The sequence below is a fragment of the Diadema antillarum genome, unplaced genomic scaffold (assembly GCF_040938485.1).
Source record: "Diadema antillarum isolate AM-2024a unplaced genomic scaffold, OU_Dant_1.0 seq00001454_RagTag, whole genome shotgun sequence".
Classification (NCBI taxonomy): domain Eukaryota; kingdom Metazoa; phylum Echinodermata; class Echinoidea; order Diadematoida; family Diadematidae; genus Diadema; species Diadema antillarum.
The window spans coordinates 871890-893994 of NW_027272200.1; the positions used below are offsets into that span (position 1 = coordinate 871890).

The 22105-nt window shown below is 39.3% G+C and overlaps 1 protein-coding gene across 1 annotated transcript in view; it reads right to left on the bottom strand.

Annotated features, from left to right (window-relative positions):
• Positions 1-4270: 4270 nt before the first annotated feature.
• LOC139709616 (protein wntless homolog) overlaps positions 4271-22105 on the bottom strand; it is an 81413-nt gene continuing 63578 nt past the window's right edge. Inside the window, exon 12 of the mRNA XM_071621575.1 lies at positions 4271-4464. Within this exon, the coding sequence (XP_071477676.1) occupies positions 4295-4464 (170 nt within the window). The 3' untranslated portion in view covers positions 4271-4294. The remainder of the gene's footprint in view (positions 4465-22105) is intronic.

A 22105-nucleotide genomic window follows, 5' to 3' on the forward strand; every position in this document is an offset into this window, starting at 1 on the left:
TGTATGAATTTTGTCCGGCATGATAATGACATCAGGATGCTTTTCATTATAAAGAAAAAAAGAGAATGTTTTACGACCTTTTAGAAATATACACTGTATCTTTATGGGAAAAGTACACTCACACCATACCTGTGAGCACTTCGGTTACATTTTCAAAGAATAAACAAATAAAGCAAATTAAACAAAAAGGGACATTACAGGACTCTTTGTAAATGGAAATATTAGTGTGGCTAACCAGTGATACATTAGTGATAGTGCCACATTCAGATGTCGCCTTCTCAAAGATGGACGTTGAACAAAGTGCAGGGCCTACAGCCCATTAGAATTCACCATGAGTTGTCTTGCTTACTTGAGCATCAATGTTCATCAGCCTAAGTTTGTTATTCCTTTGCACTAACTCAATATGTTAAAATCACCAAATGCTATCACTGAGAGTCTTGCCGCATACCCTCAGAAACACACACTGCAGTATTTTCAAGCTCAAGTCCACTCACAAAAATAAAGTTGCAATTGATTTGTAATCAATAGCATCTTTGTTGCAACAGAATTGATTGTAACTTGCAATTGATTGGACCTTTGCTATTAATTGCAAGACTTGCGATTGATTTGAGGGATTTGCAATTGATTGCAACTTTCTTGCAACACCCCCTAAGTCACACAGAACTGTTTTTAGGTTGCAGCATCAAGCCTCAATGTACTAGACCATGGCAGGAAGTGCACCATGGTAGACTAGCCTCTCCTTGCGGTCATTAGCGGTCAAGAGTGGTGCCCCGCCACAAACTGAACGGCACGCATGCTATACCATTATACTCTTTCCATTCAAAATAATACAAAGGTTTACTAAATTTGAATAATACAGTAACTTACAAAAATAATGATACCAAATTCTGTCTAAATCAAGAGTCTAACACAAGAATACATACTTCTATCTATCAAAATATTTCACAACTTGCTTGCTGACTTTTGCCACCTTCAACTATGAAGTAGACCCACCACTAAGAGTGGACATTGAAACAAGCAATAAGATTTGCCATCAACGTGGTCCTTTGAACACTGAATACAAATTTTCCCCGATTAGAGCACAGGTTAAGTATTCCTCCAGTGGCCCTTGCAGGTATTTCAATTCTTGAGCACCTAAATCAATAGTAAGGAATCTCCTATAAGGAAGACTACACTAATAATAGGCATTCAAAGGAAGCAAAAATGCATTCTAATTTTTCCTCCTTTTTCTCTACTAAACACTCAAATGTCTTTTAACAAAACATTGCATGTGTGAAGACTATGAAAGAGGTACCTCAGAAACCAGGATTTTAGAGAGAAGCCTGAATATACCAGCAGAAACTTACAAAAAAACACTTTATCAACATGGGATGGTATAGTATTGGTTGAGGTGAGGATTCAGCTTATAACTTTTTGCTGGATACTAAGAAACACTTCATGAAATGTTCAAAATCATATAATTCCAAGAGGAATTCAAAGTTTATTTGATGAAAATTGGTTTTGAAATGGCTGAGATATCCAAATCAAAGTACAACAAAGCAATACTAATAAAAGATGGGTCCCACCTTTTTATTAGGATCACTTTGTTTTGGATATCTCAGCCATTTCAAAACCAAACGCCATCAAATAAACTTTGAATTCCTCTATGAACTATATGCTCTTTCATATTTTATACCAGATTTCTCGTTGAATCTCAAAAAATCATCATAAAAAAAATATGTTGGAAACCTGAAGCCCCATCTCAACCAAAACTGTACCATCCTTTTAATCCACAGTTTCAGTCCATGTTTGTCAACATTATATTCTGTTCATCACTGTGCTGTGTGAATTGTTATGCACGAATATCGCGTATCAGACCCTGCGATGAATAACAAATTAAAACTGATGGGCGGGCGTGGGTAGGACAGATGGAATGAAGAAAATGTGAGCAAAACATGAAACATTATCCACAGTTTAATTTGCTGACATAACCTTTTGACTTTTCATCAGGGCCACTAGACAATAGTGGCATGGTTTTGTTGTCGGCCTTCAAAACGTGACACAAGCATGAAATCTAATGGCACAAACAGCAGCCACCCACTTAAGAGTACAATCACATGCAATGTATCATTCTCATTTTTCAGAAGTTTCTTGTTTCATATAATTCAATTCCTTTTCACAGTTCAATATTTATTCAGGTTGACTTATGAACTTATTTTGATATCTAGTGTTTACCATATGGGCACATATAGAATTCTGACTGGCCAACTACGTAAAATGTTCAATTACAGTACAAGTGATTACACTACATCGAGGTATTAATGAGCACTGAAATAATCAGTGTTCTAGTTGTAGCTTTGATAAAGATTCATGGGCATACATACTCCAGCTAGATTTGAAACAACGCCCTCCTGATCACCGGACAGGGCATCATCTCTACTAGACCACTGAGCTTTCACCCGACAGCAAGTGTTGGTTCTTTAATCCTTATAGCATGCAGTGGGTACTGCGTATTTATGCAAATGAAAAACAACTTCTAGTTGTAGCTTTGATAAAGATTCACGGACATACATACTCCAGCTGGATTCGAAACAACGCCCTCCTGATCACCGGACAGGCATCATCTCTACTAGACCACCGAACTTTCACCGGACAGCAAGTGTTGGTTCTTTAATCCTTATAGCATGCAGTGGGTACTGCGTATTTATGGAAATGAAAAACAACTTGACGCAAGATTTTAATTTATTTGAATAGAATGTTCCACTGAATACTGGAAGAACTCTATGGCAGAGCATTTGGCAACATGAAATTGCTCATTCATTCATATCACCAGGATAGGGAAAATTCGTATGCTCTCTTTAGCTGGCTTTTTTTTTTTAATGACAGATTGTTTTATGTTCAACATGCTTTGAAAGCATTGTCAAAGTGACAGGGAAAATGAAAACAAAAGAGGAAGAGAGAGATAAATATAGAAGAGAGATGAAAATAGAAAAGAAGTAGAAATAGAAGAGAGAAAGAACATAGAGAAATAGAGAGAAGTGGAATATTACATAATGATTATCAAAAAGCTAATATCCATATTTAGTATGCATGGGTTCCTAAGAAAAATGCCTCTTCGTACATTTTCCAAAAGTCTACATGGCACTATCAGATGGCTTAAACATTAAGAAAGTGACGTCCATACACACAAAGCTCGAACTACAGTATGAGAGATCTACCACAATAAAAATGACAAGCAAACTAACTAACAAACAAAATACAGGCATAGTATTGACTAACAAAGCCCTCTAAACCCTTCAACCGTATCTGTCCAATAGATTATCAACACAAGTCTACCCAATAATGTTGTGGAGATAACTTGGCAAATTTCAAGCTCTAACATTCAGTAAATTCAAGTTACCACATGTTTGATTTCATACAGTTTCTGGTGAGCCTTCTGTTGCCCAAGATGCCACTGTGCCAATGGGGAATAGTGCTTTTGCCCCACTATTATGTTCCTTAGTACAATTCCCCAATTAGCAAACCTGTGCAAACTCTACAGACATTAACCATTAACATTCAAAATTCAAGATTCGAAACAAACTTTGGAGAGTACTTGCTTTGAATGATATGCAAACTGCTTGATACCAGAAATGTCACATACACTCCCAGTGATCCTATGGTTAGCTTTGTGCCTATATTTACCTGGTAACCATGTGGGCCCACAAAGTGTGCACACTTTTGGTCCATTGTTCATTTCATGCAAGGCTCTCTCAGTCCCACTAACTGAAAATGGAGTAAGTCTTAGCGCTGACAATTTTATGTGTCAGCAAACCATGTCCATAGCCCACTGTACTCCACCCATATCCAGGTCACCTAAAGATGAAAGTTATGCCTTTCTCGAAATTCCTTGCAGTATCACTAATCTGCATAATTATTTGGCATTTTGTACTTTGGACTAGTACAGCCTGTCGTGAGCTGAACTTATTACCTTGAACTGGTCATCAATAATTTGTGGCTTATGTCACTTTTATGGCAAAGAGAGAGAGAGAGAGAGAGAGAGAGAGAGCAAATACATATATATATGCACACACAGTTACCATGGCATGAATCAAGGTCTAGCATCAAATGTTGGCCCATTTAGCATGAAATCACTCATTTGTGTGTGCGATTGTTGAACGATGATACCGGTATCTGGAGATCAGAAACGAGAGCACTCCTGGTGAAACTGGTAGGCAAATTTCAGCCTTCTGTAGAAATAAGCCCTCTGGAAAAAAAAAAAGGATAATCCATCCGAAGCTATTACCTCCCTTTCTTCCCTGATGGTGGTATCTCTTTAGTCATTGGCCACTTTGCCCAGCAGCTGGTAGACCTCGGAGGTGCCAGCAGAAGCGGCCGCGCCCGATGGGGTGGGGCGCGGGGCGGCGGAGGTGGAAGGACCAGAGCCAACGGAGGAAACGTTGGTGGACATCTCAAACTCGACCTGGCTACCCTCGCTGTTGTCAACTGGAATTTAAAAGAGAAAGAAAGAAAGACAGAAAAAAAGGGTATTCATAAGAAATTTTTTTCTTGTTTTTATTTGTCAGGAGAATATATCACATCCTTTCAATCTCCTTTCAAAATTTCCACAAGAATTCATGCACATGGTTGCTTAACCCGTTGAGGACGGTTTGATTTTGCTACAACACGCATTTCTCATAGACACCTGCCCGAGTATACTCGGGACTCGTCCTCAACGGGTTAAAATTGAATTTGAATTTAAATTCATCATCCTCTACAAACCAGTGAAGTGCAATGTAAAATACATAACGACAAAATGCACAATTTATTGTGAGCAAAATAGACAGCTGCATATCAAACACAACTGACAGATATGAAAACATTTCCGACTGATCTCAGATAAAAGAATGCAAACAATAAGTTGCACTGTGGATGTCTTTTTTGTCCAGCAGCATCTTGCTTTTGTACATGCAGGAGAAATTAGAAAGGTTCTGAATTGCTTTTGAGGTTCGAACAGTTTTACCGCTTGCTCAAAGACAGTACATCTTTTACCCTACATGTATATGACACATTGAACCTCCATACATGTATACTATCAATTTATCCAAACCTAGCAGTAAAGCTGTGTGAAAATGACTGCTTCATTCAGTATTAAGGAGAAGTTGAAAGTTGAAGATACTGATCAATAGTGCTCAGGGGGGGAATTCCATGAAGCGTTTTGTCAGATATTTCGTCTGACAAACTGTTATAAGCTACGGAAATCCTTGCATCTGAGTGGCTGAGAGCAAATTTGTCTGACAGAGTTGTCGGACAAAATGCTTCTTGAAATGCCCCCCAGATTCTATAAAGAAATGATGTCCTAAAAAGATGATTGTCAACAAACAAAGCTTTCATGTGTTGGTGTACCCCATGATATAAAGAATGCAAAAATGCCAGCAGTTAGCAATAAAAAATACAGTCTTTCTTTGGGATACGGTGTTCAATGCCTGTGGCTCAAATTACTCTTCAATGCCCACATACAGGAGTGCAAACTTCTTAAATTTACAATACTCACGTATATTAAAAAACGTTAGAGACAAATATGTTCTCGTTGGAAAACTTGGAAAATTGTACAAAGAATGCTAAATCAAATTTCAGAAAAAGACAACAAGTCATACTTTTAATGAAAAAATTGTTTTGATGAGGAACCCCCCCCCAAAAAAAAAAAAAAAAAACGACATGAAATAACATATAAATTGGCAGCTCCACATAAATAAAAAGATTGTAAATAGATACATTCTAAGTTCCTGGAGATATATGAAGAAGAGGAGAGGGTAGGAAATGGGAGTCATCTATTTATCTATCCATCCATCTATCTACCCATCTTTCGATCGATCTATCCATCTATCTACCCATCTATCAATCTATCTATCCATCTATCTAACCATCTTTCGATCGATCTATCCATCTATCTACCCATCTATCAATCTATCTATCCATCTATCAATCTATCTATCCATCTATCTATCTACCTACCTATCTTTCTATCTATCTATCTATCTATCTACCCATCTATCAATCTATCTATCCATCTATCTACTATCTATCAATCTATCTATCCAGCTATCAATCTATCTATCCATCTATCTATCTACCCATCTATCAATCTATCTATTCATGTATCTATCTATCCATCTTTCTATCTATCTATCCATCTATCTATCCATCTACATATCTAGCTATCTATCTATCTATCCATCTATCTATACTATCCATCTATCTATCTACCATCTATATATCTATTTATCCATCTATCTATCTATCCATTTATCTACCCATCTATCCATCTATCTATCCATTTATCTATCTATCCATTTATCTACCCATCCATCTACCTATCCATTTATCTACCCATCTATCTATCTATCCATCCATTTCAAATCTACCCATCTATCTATCTATCTATCTATCTATCTATCTATTTATCTACCCATCTATCTATCTATCCATCTATCTGGATGTCTGTTTCTGCCTGTCTGCCTCTCTATCTCTCTCTCTCTCTCTCTCCCCCTCTCCCTCTCTTACTCTCTCTCTCTCTCTTTCTGTCTTTCTCCTCTGCACACCAAACTTAGACAGGAAACTCCAGGGCTTTTGTCCCGGAAGATAGCAAAGCACATCTGACAGTGACATCCGGGTAAATGGATTAACCGCGGCATCAGCCTCGCTCCGCGGCAATAGGGGAAAAGATGGAATCGTCAAACTGGGCGAGTTCGAAAGATACCCTCAGCTGTGAGACCTTCTTTTCCCCCTAATTTGCAACACAAAAGAAAGAGGAATGGGGGAAATGAGAGATAGAAGAACACACACACAGCAGGTGTGTTGATTTTGACAAAATGTCATAGATTACAAATCGCTAAGAGAAAATTAAAAAGATGTTTGAAGATGAAGTTGATACATACAAAGAGCTTGGTTGTAAAGTAAAAAAAAAACTTGTGGAAGATGCAGGTAAAAAATACAGAGTCACACTGAAATATGTGTACAAATTCAGGAAAAAAATACACACAAATAAAACATCAAACATTCTGAGGTGGAAAAGGAAATTGGAGGTGTGGATACAGCTTGGCAAAATATTACCTACAGACACTCTAAAATCATTAGATGTCCAGAGCAAAAGATATTTTAGAGCAAGAATCAAATACAAGAGAGGAAATGAAAAAATACACACAAAAAAAGCATACATACAGGCAGCATGTCCATGATGCCCACATGACCGAACATCTATTAGATATTTACAAATCATTTATCATTGAAAGGCTAGTGTGAGGCGAATGAAAAACTCTCAGAGCTGGGATATTGGCGATGTGCAACTTTGTTATGCTTACATGTATGTGATGACACATCACTATGCATTATACAGCAAGAACACTTTCAAGTCATTCAACTCAAGACGCATTTTTGCATAGTATGTGGTAGGAAGCTGTTACATCCACTGAGGCACCACAAACCAAGAGCAGGGATTTTTAAAATGCTGGTGTTCTGTTTGGCAGTGCTGTTTGGTTTTGACACAATTGAGGCCACCCCCCCCCATCCTCCATCCCCCATCCTCCCCCCCCCCCCCATCCTCCGTCCTCCATCCCCCCCCCCCCCCCACCCCATCCTCCATTTACACTCCAACTCCCAAATAAGTCAAGCATGCTTCACGATGGTTTGGTACACTCCCTGGATAAACAAGTGTATGAAACTGACACTGCACCATGGATAAATGGGCCTCCACTACCTCTCCTCCCCCCCTCTCTTTCTCCCTCTCTTTCCCTCTCTCTCTTCCTATCTGTCCTTCTTTCTGTCTGCCTGTCTTTCACTCTGTTATCTTCCATTCTGTCTAGTTTTATCGTATATTCATAAATCAACCATTCTTTGATTTCCCTTTCATTAACCTCCTCTCTCTCTCCATTCATCCATTCATCTACTGTGGCATCACTAGGAGCCTACAATAAACCATCTTCCAAGATTTGCTCAAACAGAAAACAGAAATCACCACGCCTGCAATTGATTTTATATCAAGACCCAAACACAACACTGATTACAGTCCCATATTTGGTTAGCAAATGAAAAGCATCTTTCATATCGTACCAATTTGATTCTGAGAATGTCAGGAGGTAGTCCTTGTATTGGAAGTTCTTACACATACACACATATTACAAACACATGCACAAACAAACACATAAAGCACATGTACAATATGTGATTGCCGGTGAAATGAAAGGCTACATCAAATGGTAGGACCCCTTAAATCTCATGTCTGCATTTCACTGCAGTGCACATTGTGGTATGCTGTGCTTGAGACACGAATAGAATCACGGAAAAGAACTTTAACCTGCTGAGGATGAGCCGATTTTGTTATAACACATGTTTCCCGTAAACACACCCGCGTGAGTATACTCCGCACCAGTCTTCAACGGGTTAACGAACTTTTGCATAGGGTTGCAACTTTTGTAAGTTTGGTGCCAAATGCTTACAAAGCAAGAAGCATCAAGCAATCCCCACCCATTTTCTTGACATTCTTGATAGCTTAACTGACTTATCACAAGTACAAGCAGTCCACTGGCTAGAGCAGAAAGGATAAATCATGCTTCACAAATATCATTCCTGCACTTTTGTAGGATGCGGTGAAGGGGAATAGGCTCATTTAATCAATACTTGCAAGAGTTTGAACATATTCCTTTTGCAGTCTTTTTACTCTACCTGTGTATTTTTGCCAATGGCCATAACAACTAGCTTGTTTTCATGGCAAACTGGCAGACATCCTGATACTAACCATCCACAAGCATCTTGTCCTAATGGTGCATAAGTGTCCCCTATAGAGTACCAAAGTGTAATGTTGTAGCCATTCATCGCCATGGCAACTGGTTCTAAACAGCCTCACCTGGCCTGAATACTTATGCATGCACACACCTGGTTCCAACCCAAGCTATAACAAAAGACTGTGACATCATCACTTTGGTACTCTATGGTTCATAGTTGATCACTGCCTCGCTGTAAGTACACCATAATGATACCCTCCCCCCCCCCCCCAAAGAGAGAGAGAAAAAAAAAAAGCTTGCAAAATTTTGTCAACTCAACAAGTGAAAAAGAAATATTTGACATAGTAGCTTCAAAGATGGATAATGCAAGATTGCTGGATAAAAGGTGCAAGTTGAGATGTAGGTCTGGGATGAATGTGGTACATGTTCCACTCACTGGAATGCAAAGTAAACATACCTACAAACTTCCCAACCCTACTAGGGACGAACATAGAACATCTGGGGTGGAAGAGAAAGTGGAAGAGGTACCTCTTGTCACTCCTGACCTTCTTCTGTAGTTTGAAAACTTCTTGCACAGAGAAAAGATATTCAGCTTTATCTACCATCGCATCATTCTCTTGAGCTGGTCTGGATCACAACACAGTTCGTGCACAGATTCCGCACATGTAGCTTAGCAACAGGAGAGAAGTGGGGACAATTATGAAGTTGTCGCGACGCATACAAATCCACCAGAGCGTACTCCAGAGCATATACTATTTATGTGACTGCAATCAATAAGCTAAATGAGGGCGGAGTGTGGAGGGGAAATTTAATTTCTAGGAGATGCTGTATCCGTGAAGCACAGTTGACATTATCCCCAGCATCACCATCACTATCATCATCATCATCTATGCTCAGTTTAGGAGAGGAAAACTTCGAAGTTCACACTGCAATACTGGAGAGGTATATATAAGATATGGTAAAGACATACATCAAGAGGCATGTATTTAACTACATGAGGTGAAAAAGCAAAAGCTAGAAAGGAAAGGGGGACCAGGACACAGCTTTGGCTGCCAGAAGAGATGGAGAGTGAGGGAGATAGATTGATAGAGAGATAGATAGAGAAATAGAGAGAGATAGAGAGAGAGATACCAAAATAGACAGAGAGAGAGAGAATTTCAATATATAGGAAAGATGCAAGAAGGGAAAACGGGGATGGACTAAATATAGATTAATATTCAAGAAGGAAGGAAGAGAGAGTGAGAAAGACAGTGAGGGGGAAAGAATGAGCGAGGGAGAGAATGAGAGGGCGAGAGCAAGAAGATAATGGAGTCCTTCCCTAAGAAAATTGAACTAATTTCGAGCCGCTGTTCAACAAATTGCCAGAGCCACGTGCGCAGCAAATTTATAAGTGCAGACCACGACTGGGATAAGCCCTCCTTGGCGGAATTAGCGCTGATGAATTTAGCGCCAATGCACTCTTCCTTGCCCTGGGGACACCGTATCATTTGGCTCTTCCCATGAACTAACTGGACAATGATGAGATGGAGGGAGAAAAGGTTAGGAGTGGGAGAAAGGGATGGGGGTTGGGGTGGGGGGTAAAGGGGGCTGCGTTGGGCAGAGCAAAAAAGAGAACAAGATGAGGATGGGGTGAGCATTCATCCATTCACAATCTCATCATTTTTTTATCTCATTTGGCCTCTGGCTATCCTGCTCATACTGACTCAGCTGATGGTGGCTGGAACACCTGGGGAAAGGTATGGGGGAGCAGAGCATAGGAGGAGGGGTGTACACGAGGGGTGTACGGGAGGGGTGTAAGGAGAGGGGTATGCTGAGGGGGGTGTAGAGGGATGCGGGGTGGTAGTGTGGTGGATCTCACACCTTTCTCTTCACTCGCTCCTGATGGGGCCGTCATTAGAGAAGAAAAATTTGCCATTCATGATGCACGTCTCGTGTACTGCAAGTGAAAAATCATGTCTGTACCACCTTGTTTTGACATGGGGTTCAGGCTCCTCAGGGGGTGCAGTCAAGTCCATTCCATGTGGAGTAATATTTCTGTCATACATAATTACCTCACAAATGATTATCATCCCTCCATTAAATATCTTCTCGAAAGCATCAAAGAAATGGAAAGGAAACGGTTCATGACAACTAGACGGACATTCATGAAATTAAAATAAACATGATCATTATGATACATTATGTTGAATAAAGGTAACTTAGACTATTTGTTTAACATAATTTGACAAATCCTACCAAGGACATAGTGAGGGTGCCAGTGACCGAATCAACATATTTTTTTTAATGATATCATACTTCAGGTTTAGATGCAAACAAGGATTCAAACAGAATTTTACACAAATGTGACCCGATACAACAAAATGATCCTAAAGTCGGGCGAGGTCGATTATTTGAAAATTGCATGACGCAATTTCCTAATCTTTCTGCTTTAAATTGATATATAACACGTCTTATAAAAATAATCGGCTGCGGAGATATTGATGTTTAAAAGAGAGCATGTCAAGACGTCTGGGAAATCACTGTTTCGAGAAAAGCGCCCTAAAAGTTATCCTTGTGACGCAATCACAATCAAGACACACGCAAGTCAGTATTCACCTCCGGACAATAGAAGTTAAGCCCTAGCAACCCCCGAAATGCTCACTCAAACACAGCGTCGGCGGTCTCCTCACCGACCAATCAGTGACCAGGATGTCAGGAGAAGCGGCTAGGCATAGCGCAACCCGCCCGCACGCACAAGTCGACTGGGCAGTGTGCGAGCTTCACGCTTCGGTTAGCGGTAAGCAGCAAACTGACCAATGAGATCACTCTGGTCGTTGTTAGTGGCGGAGCCTATGTGTGGCGCTAAATCCAAATGTTCGAACCAGTTTCTGCTTCGTTGAAACGCCAAAAAAACATGGCCCAGAAAAACGCTATTTTTTGGTCTTTCCTTTCATCATTTTGCTTCAAAATTTCGACAGATGATAGAAGTTATGTCAGACTCTAATAATGTGTCAAATTCAGAAAATCGTAAGTTTTGACCAATTTTGATGCTCTAACTTCAAACTCGATTTTCACGGCTTCGACCGTGCGCGACTTTAGGACCATTTTGTTGTAGCGGGTCACAAATGCAATGTTACAATGTGAATTTCTTTTTGTGTTAAATATTTCAAATCATATTTTCTACAAAAAACAAAAGCAAATCACTAGATTTTCCTGCATTTTGTCATGTTGATCCTAAAGCAAACAAGGAAGATAGATGAATACATGTCAGAAAAAAGCAACTTAATTTGTATCCCATATTAGTTGGAATCTAATTCATACCATGTAGAAGATTTCTACATGTCTGTCAAATTGTGTTGTAATAGTCATGCCATGTAACAGGTAGAATTACTTTTATTGGTACCTGAATGTTTATAAGTGAATAAAATGTCTTTGTGAATAAAAAATTCAAACACAATTTGTCAATTCAAGTGGTTAAGAATTATGAGATTCAAGTGCTGTTGGAAAGATTTAATTCACAGCATGCCCCATCCTGACACCTGTGGTGCCATGGAGGAAAACCATTCTTATCATTCTCAACCTTCATCTGTTCGGGAAAGAAAAAAATGGATATGTCTGTGGATCCTGTCCATTGCCAATGTCACATGACCAAGGATGGACATATGAATGGATGGATGGATGGATGAGAAAATAGTAAATGGACAGACTGATGGATTGAGAGAAAGGTAGACTGATAGATTGATAGATGGGCAGACTGATTGATAATCTGAAAAACAGCATTAGGCCGCATTTCTTGGTGGGGTATGCTAAACAGAGAATCCTTGGGTAACAGGCAGCGAGTAATCTGACTATTCCAAGATATTGTATGCCCCATTCACTATACGAGTACAGCAGATGGAAATCCGCATTTTTCTTTTCAAAGAATGCCCCTAAATGTCAGATTTGATGGGATGAAGTTCACTGAAGAGTAAGGACAGGAATCCACTCTTGGAAAAAAAAATGGGAAAAAATATCGACTTTACGTCATACAAGTCAGTTCTGAAGTAAAAAAAGAACAGTTCACTGGAAATACGAACATTTACATGTTTTGAAGGCTACAGCCACTTTGCATTGTCGCTGGTTTCTTTGCAAAACGTCCCCGCAGATATCGTTGGGGAAAATTAAGAAAAAGAACAACCCCCTGCTCCTCCTCTCGCACTGGAATCTTAACTAGCCGGCGTTAAGAGCTGCCAATCCTCCGGAGGGGCCTTTAATTCGGCCCGAAATCTTCCAAATTGGCCGAGGAGAGCATCTCCGGACCTCTAACGTTTCACTTTGCTTAAAGTTCACTGAATTCCAAAATACCTCGCGGTGTGGCCAGGAACACACCGTAACCTTATTTCCTTTTTTTTTCCCCTTCTCCGTTTTGTTTGTAGCTAAGTCTTCTCCCTGGCTCATGATCATGTTTAAGAAAAAAAAAGGAGAGAAACAAAAAAACAATTGAAAACAGGTGTGAGGGAAAACATTCCTATCTCTTTAAGCCTATTATCAGAGGGCAGATGGTAAAGTGTGGGGAAAATTAGGTGTGGTTGATATCTACAACCAAACATGATATTCATGCGTCAGTTGGCAAAATAATGTAATATTCTGCCTAGTGATTTTTCCTACATCTTTTTAGCCTCATGCTAGTTTGTCAATCTGCACACTCAAAACAGACAAATGGATACAAACAATTCAGAGATGCACATGAGTAATTGATATTTAAAAAATATATGTAAAAGATATGTTTTAAAAAAGGCATAAGACAGTGTCCTTGATATGAAGAATGGAAGTGTGCATATTGTGTGAAATGAACTTTTTGTCAATTAGATTTTAAAAAAATCAGATCCTGTTTCAATTTTTTCTCATTACTGATATATGCATCATTAAAATTCAAATCTTGCTAACTTTTCTCTTCCTTCACGTTTTTTTTTTTTTTTTTTTTTTTTTGCTGCTTCAAGATTAGGTCTGCATCTAAAAAAAAAAGAAACTGGCAGTTGGCAAGAAAATCCTCATGTCTTATTGCTTTTGATCAGTGCAATTGGCAGTCAGAAATATCATATATGGCAACATGAGAAAACTTGATGAATTGTTGTTATAAATACTAAGAAGCTTGAACATCTACAAAATTAATGATGCATATAAAACTAAATTGTGCTACCAATATGACGTCAAGCTCTGCAAATGATGACAGCTCACTATCACTTTCCTCATCCACTTCTTAAAAAAAAAAAAATTAAATTGAGCAATACCTCCTCCATCTTGCAAACCTACTCAGAACTTGTTTCAAAAAGGCTAAGCACTTATCAAAAAAAGTAAAGAAGTTAAACTTTTGTGAAATGTAAGGGGGAAAAATGTAATATTCTAGGTATAGCCAAAGGGATTATTGTGCATGCACATGCTTGGCTAACATATCACTGGGAATTTACATTCTCTCACAATAAGTGACTACCCATCTTTTGTCATTCGTTTGATTTTATGAATGGGAGGTATATAGAGATATTTTGGCTGCACGTCACAAGCTCCATACCCACAAATCATACTGCCCATGAGTCGTACAGCTCAAGAAAATCAAACAGCATACGAGCTAGACACTATCAAAGTGAACTAGGCCCCATGAGTTCGACATCAAGTTATATGGAACCACAAGCTATAAAGTTCTCAAGATAAACACCACCAGCAAATAAGGCCCACAAGCTAGACATGGAAGGGTGCGTTCGAGCGCTCTAAAGTGAACCAAAGCGTACCATACCAAACTGTGCCAGATTTGAAGCGTTCGAGCGCTCTGTTGAGAAAGTGTACCTCATGAGTTATTTTTAGAAAAGGTCACGCATTTTGTAGCAAGAATGTCATCCACCCGGCGCTTGAACTACTTACAGCTGTCCCGAACAAAGAGAATGATGTCTTTGCATTGTGACGTATGCGCATGATACGCGCATGCTTTCCAGTGAACTTTTGGTACGCTTTGGTACGCTTTTGGAGCACATCGGGAAGTGGTCCACTTTTGGCTCGGTACAGTACGGTACGGTACACTTTAGGAGCGTTCGAGCGCTGCTCTGGCACAGGTACGGTACGGTACAGTTCGCTTTAGGAGAGCGCTCGAACGCACCTTTCGATAGACAAATAGGGTCCACAAGCTCAACACTAGGCAAAAAAGGCCCAAGCTCGACATTACATCACAGGACTTAATTTACGTAGTGTCGGGCTTGTGGACCTTTTTTCCCCAGCGTTGAGCTTATGGGTCTTATTTGCCTATATAGTGTTTAGCTCCTAGGCCTATTTTACTTATAGTATCTAGTTTGTGGGCCTGTTTTACTGGGTGTTTGGCTCCTGGGCTGTATAACTTGTGGCTGTATGATTCATGGACCTTTTTAAAATTTCTAGCTTGTGGGCCGTATGACTCGTGGGTGTCTAGCTCATAAAGATGACACCTATTTGAAGAGACCTACGTCGTACATTGTAGAGCAGATGATGCAAATTGGCAATGCTAAATGATAACTCATTCTGTTCTTGGCAGCTGCACTTTAACCCATTGAGGATGGACTGATTTCGCTACAACTCGCATTTCCCATAGACACCTGCCCGAGTATACTCGGGACTCGTCCTCAACGGCTTAAGTTTGAGTCGATTTTCCTCCCATCTTCTGTCCTTCACATTAACCCACATCAGTCACCTGTTATTAGATTCTTCATGACTTCTACAGTAGTTTCTCCTCATGAATGCAGTCTGCATTGATTTACCCTCTGCTTTTTGCATAAGAAAAGTGCCAAAACAGAAAGAGAGCATCAAATACCACATGCACACCGAAGACCTTTAACATTTCTTGTCTCTTTTCTTTCTTTCTTTTTTTTTTTTGGGGGGGGGGGGGGGGGGACAGGGGGACAGGGGGAGGGGGAGAGTGAGAGGATAAATGGATTTGAGAAAAATGAAAATGGTTTTAACAGATATATATGGCCATTAATATTGCAACCGGCCATTTTGACCACTCATTATCATAACAAGGTGACACATGTAACATCTGCAAGGAAGGTTCATTATCCTCTTCATTCTGGAGAGCCCACTCCCGGTTTATCTTGGGACCACTTCTCAATAGACCATTTCTGTAATGTATTACAATTTATGGATGTTTCTCTCCCCCCCCCCCCCCCCCCAAGCCTAGTGACAAAGTATTTCATTCACCTGCTCCCTCCCGTTAAGTTCCATAGGCAGGAATATGCTTAGTTGTTGCTAGGTAGGGCAAGCCTCCCTGGCAAGCTTTGTGGTTGTCAAGGACAATTTTTGTGAACAAAGCAAGCATAAAATCTGTATCTGTCTGTTTGTTTGTTGACCATTTGCTAAAGAACTCAAAAAGTTATGAACACATTTGGATGAAACTTTCAGGAAAACTTGATAATTACATATGGAACAGATCATGATTAAATTTTGGTAGTGATACGGATCGCCATCTTAATCAACGAATTATTTTGAACTTTTTAAAGAATATCTTATCATTGGGAAGTAGGGCCATCATATGAGGGAATTCACGATCCAAGTATTTGAGGTGTACCTTCGCGCATTAAACTCGCGCTTGCAGTGCAGACAGAAGCTATTAGAAAGGATTCTTTACCATTGGTAAATAGGACATGGGCGGATATGAGCTCCTTGGGGGAGGGCTGCGCTCTCTGAGTGCTTTTCTAGCTTCACCTGATGGGATTGTCTTTCTTCTGGAGTATGTGTGCAATGAGAATGGTAGCTTCCCCTAATGACATTTAACATGTCATTAAAACAGTACATACATACAGACAGACAGACAGACAGACAGACAGACAGACAGACAGACAGACAGACAGACAGACAGCTCTCATGTTCTGCCCAAAACTTTGCAGCGGAAGCTAGAATCTCAAGACAAGAGGTGGAAACAATGCACCCACTTGTTGCCAATTAACACTTCGGTTGCCCGGGCACTTAGCTTTAATTTGTCAAGCTTTCTCATCAGATTTCAGCAATCGATCCAAACTTGACCTTGTTAGTAACAGTTTAGTAAGCCCACTCTGACTCGGGTGTAGCAATGTGCCTCAGTCCAACAGGAAGGCCATCTGGTAACACAATAGGGATTACTGGGATTACTGGTACATTGTAGGTAATCTATTCAATCACCAATCGATTCATGGAAACCTGTGCTTAATTGGCAAAGAAAGCACTCCAGTGTGTGTGTGCCCATCAGCGAACAAAACACAGCATTAAAAGGGTTAAATCAATTTTTTCCACTTCATAGACCCCGTTTACAGTGAGTGAAAGGGCTGGGCTCGGCTGCGGCCGAACCCGGCCTTCATTTCACTGTAAATGCGCAAAAGGCCAAATGCTGTACCAAAATTGGCCGCACATTTGGCCAAGCTCTGGAGGTAGTCTCGGCCGTGGCCGAGCCCGGCCTTTTCTCACTGTTAACGCAAACTGGGCCAAATGCGTTACCAAATTGCGACCGTCGCGCTCCCAATAATTGTCCTTTGTTTACAAGCAGAGCACCACTACAACAAAATATTGAAAGGTTTGAATTAAAAGCCCGGGCCAAGCCCTCCACTGTAAACGGATAAAATTGTGGGGCCGAGTACCGCAATTGAGGTCTGGCTCAGCCCAGCCCTGCACTATAAACGGGGTCTAAATCTCACCTGATCCTTGTGCCCCCCCCCCCACCCCCCAACAACAAAAATCTAAACATGAAAATACGTAAACCAATGAAAAAAAAACATAACATAAATTATACATAATCAAGATAATAACAGCTTTTTCCTTATAGGATATTGTACCTTAAACTATACTATATTTGATAACATATTTCAGTGGAGATGAAGACTGGATATGGTTTACACTCCTCCATTTTCAGTTTGGTACAGGCTGTCAATAAGCTGGCACCGTCACAATAGCACACATGAGCGGACACACATTTCACTATTTTCATAGTATGTAATATGTGTCACTCGTGCTTCACAGTAAATCATAGCATAATTTTCAAAATTATTTCATATTCAGAAATTGATCTGAAGCCAGGCCAGAAGAATCTCTACACAAAATGTGACCCTGCACCACTAAACCAACAAAAAGTTGCCAGACACGGATTTTTAGTAAAGGGCAGATTCTGAAATAGCAGACTCCAAGCTTTAAAATGATGTATAACTCAATTCAAAAGGATTCCCCTAACCTATATGAATATTGGAAAGTAAGCCCACACTCTGGAAGAGTTTGAATTGAAAAAAGAGGCTCTGAAGTACAGGGTCTCATGCGCTTAATCTTTACTAAGCCGTGCTACCTGTGCCATGAATGGGACAAAAAAGAAAACCATGATGTAAACCACTGTAGCAACAACAATGAAGGGATTATCAGATTAAGCTGAAATTGAGCTTGCTCTATTAACACATTCAGTCCATGCTAAATGCCAACTTTCATAGCAGTAACATTATCCTTTCAAAAGTTATTTCAGTTGAAGGTGAAGAGTGTGCAAAGGATTTTCAAGAAATGATAAAGGACCTCCAAGAAAAACTTGATCGCACCACTCTACCAAAAAAAAAAGGGTTGTAGAAAAACTGCTGAAAACCGGCTTTCTCATTCAATTTATGATCCCAAACTCAAGAAAAAATGTAGAAGAAAAATAGATCATTCAGAAAATATGGAAAATTCAAAATTGACTTGGTTGACCCGTTTCACCTTTCTTGAGTCCTCACGTGAAATCAAAGGGGGCGACTTTTTGTTTGTTTTGTGATGTACGGTCACAAATGTAAGTCCATCATCATACTGCAAATGGCGCTTCAAATTCATTAGTTTTTTTAGTCTGAAATGTCAAAGCAAAGTTTCCAGAGGTTTAACGACATGAAATAAACAGAATACATTGTTTTTCTTTTAGTCATCTTCTCGATATATCCTTATCCCTGATGCCTGTGTGCAGAACGGTTTGTAGCACTAAAGAAAACATTAAACTGTAAAGATACCATGACCCATTCCCTTCTGGCATTCTTTCTTGGATCACACTAATAGGGGGCTTGGAATGAAAATGCCATCTACCCATAACCCAATGTATATGGATTTTACAAACAGGCACATATGTATGTGTGTATATAAATATCATGTACATATATCACCATCAACTCCACCAAAAGCATATCACTGAGAGGAAAGGATGAAAAAACCTTCATCTCATCTTCACTTTAAGCATCAAAACAAAAATTGCTTTGGAGACAAAAGTCTTCTCAATCTGCTTTTTTTTACGCATCATTTCAATTACAGTAACTTTTAGGTTTGTCAATTTATGCATAATCTTTAAGACTTCCACAGAAACTGGTGAATTACTCACATGTCACAAATGATTTGATCTTTGTGGCTTTGCAGGCAAAAAAAGAAGAAGAGGAAGATACACGTACACAGGACAAATTGACAAACAAAAATGGCAGAGAATAAAGTCACAGTGTGGTATTGAAAGCAAATGGGCTGTAACATTCTCAGTATATTTGTTGCGCAGCACTGTAATGATACACGTTGAATCATCAGGTGATCTGCAATTTTGTTTTTCTTTTAACTTCTCATACTTCTACAGGGTGGTCCACAAGGGGTTTTAGCATGTCGCTGCAACATGCTAAAATTCTTGTGCAACATCCTAAAAAGCCAGCAACATGCTATGCAACATCCTTAAGAATTTGCAACAAGCTCAAAGCAAAAGTATTAAAAAATGTGCAAAACATGTGCATAACATAAGAAACATCAAACTACCAGGTACTTTAGATATTTGTGTGCAAAACATGAGAGAGAACATTGAATGTAAGCAGCACAAAGAGAGATAAGCAGCAAAATATTGCGTACTACGTACTCATCGTGTGCGCTCCGTGCATATTCAATTTCTGCAATATTCTCAGATTCTGAGCTTGCAACATGCTAAAATTTCAAGTTGTGGACCACCCTGCTTCTAATTGTCCTCTTCTTCTCCTTCTTCATCTCCGTCTTCACCTTTGTCCTCTTTATGTTTTCGGCCATCACTCCAGCCATTACAATCCTTCCACCTCTTACACATAAGTACATTGTCGTAGATATTCTTTTTTTCTTTTTTTATCACAACACTAATTTTAGCAGGATGATAAAAGGTCTCTCTTTGACTTCGCTAAAAAACCTAAAAGATATAATATGATAGTGAAAATTCACTCATAATTCCATGGGAAACATTTTTAGGCAATGACATCATAACCCCATACAGTCTCAACTATTAATATCTATGTTTTGTTCTTGTTTTGTTTTTGTTTTGTTTTTTACACATGAAACTCTGAAGTCCAGTTTCTCTTTATTTTTTCATGTCTGAGGTAGACATAACCTCTGCCATGGAGTTGTTTATTTTTACTCTGTTTTTCAATGCCAGCTCGAACAAAGAGTGCGATTGGACTTGAATTACTAACACAATTGACAGGTTGTACACTTAGGAGCCTTGCTTTCGTTGTATTGTGTATGCATGTTGTATGCGTATGTATCCAAGGGGGATATCAGATTACGGCACTGCGTCTTCATGAATTTCAAGTTTTCCTTACCTAGTTTAAACGTGGTCTGTAAACTAAAGTGTCTGAATGTACTTATGAACTACAGAATGGCATGGTAGGTACTCTGTATATTCTAGGTCTGCTGTGAATAACGTATGAACACTGAGAGGTTTTCTCCAAAGATAGGTCGAACATTATTTTGCTCCTGAACAAATCCAAATATTGTTGAGAAATGCTTCTTTTCTTTGACAAAGTCATATGATGTAGAAACAGGGTCAGAGAAAGATTTAGCCTAGAGGGCTGCAGGTTGCACAATAAACCAAACTGGATAATTGCCCTTTTGAGACCATACAGGGAAAGCGAAACATTGCCATCAACCTCTCAAAGATACACACTACTACCGCTACTTCATTCAGCGGCTACATTTCAGCCTTGATTTCAAGGATGGCAATCAATTAGCATCTTTTCTGCAAACTTACATGCAGGATGCAGGTATTCAGTCAAACCCTGAGAGACCATTTTTCAAGAATGGAGATACGCCTCTATGAAACTACTATAGATGACTAATTAATCAACTGGGTATAACAGTGTCTCCAAGCCAAGCAGTTTCCAAAGCAGACACCTGAGTGTATCAAAGAAAAATGCGTAGTCATCACTGTGATCAGAAATATGAATAGAGCAACTCCACTGGGATGCCTCTTCTTCTAAGGATATCGCTATAATTGTCGCAAATATAAAGGACATTTTTTCTTACTTTAATAAAGCTCATTCAGATTTTTGACCACCAACTGAGGATTGAACTTTGACCCTCTCTGCAGCAAAGTAATTTCTTTCAAACTAATTTGATTTATTATGTACACACACAAATAAAAAATATTTCTGGAATTATATCTAGTGGCAAGAAATCTGAGATTTTTGCAAACTTCTGGTGACCTTTGACCTTGACCTGTGACCTTTCAGCCCTGTCATTTCAGACTGCTAATCCTTTAATTCATTTCATGTAGCATACATGGGCCAGGCACTGAAAAAGTAGTCAGTAATTCTTTTTTTTTTAAAAACAAGATAACAAGCTGTGGGACAGATGAAAAGAAAACCTGAAAACATATTGCAGGGTGCTGCATAAACTTTTTTACCACTTGCCCAGTTGGGCAAGCAGATTTTCAAATTGTTGCAGAACACTTGCCCCAACATGAATTTTACTTTCAAATTCATGAAATTCTTCTGTCAATTCTTATGTCGATGTAGGGCAAGTTGTCAACCAGTTGCAATGAATTCTACTTACCTAAAAAAGACTGTACAGAGATAAAAGAAAAGGATATAGAAAATCAGGGGTTGATAAAGCACAATCATTTGAATAAACAGCACAATGTTGATTTGCACGATTAAACACATTGGAGTAACAAACTTGGTTAAATCAAGTGTTGGAGATGCATTGCAATGGGACTTACATTACATTACACTGCACTATACATTTTTTTTTAATATAACATATCTATCTGCAGAATGTTAAACTGGCAGGTAACTACTCTACCATTCATGTGAATTCATTTTATCATATGAAATATGAATAAAGAAATACAGAAAAGAAAATTCTGTCTGAGAACATGAATACATGCATGGTGAGTGTGTGTGTGTGTATGTTCATGTGTTTTAGTTAAAGTTCATTAACCTGACACTACCACATTCTAACATTTAAGGATAAAATGTAGTTGTTTTTTGCTTTGGTTTGTGTTGTGTTTTTCTGAGAAGCCAAACAAATCTGTATGTACAAAACCTAACTCCGCAGATCAGCTCAAATTTTCCTCACAAATCAATTCGCACCAACGCCTCCTGGCCAAAGCCTGGTGCTCATGTCGCGAACATTCAGTTCCGATTCAACAACCT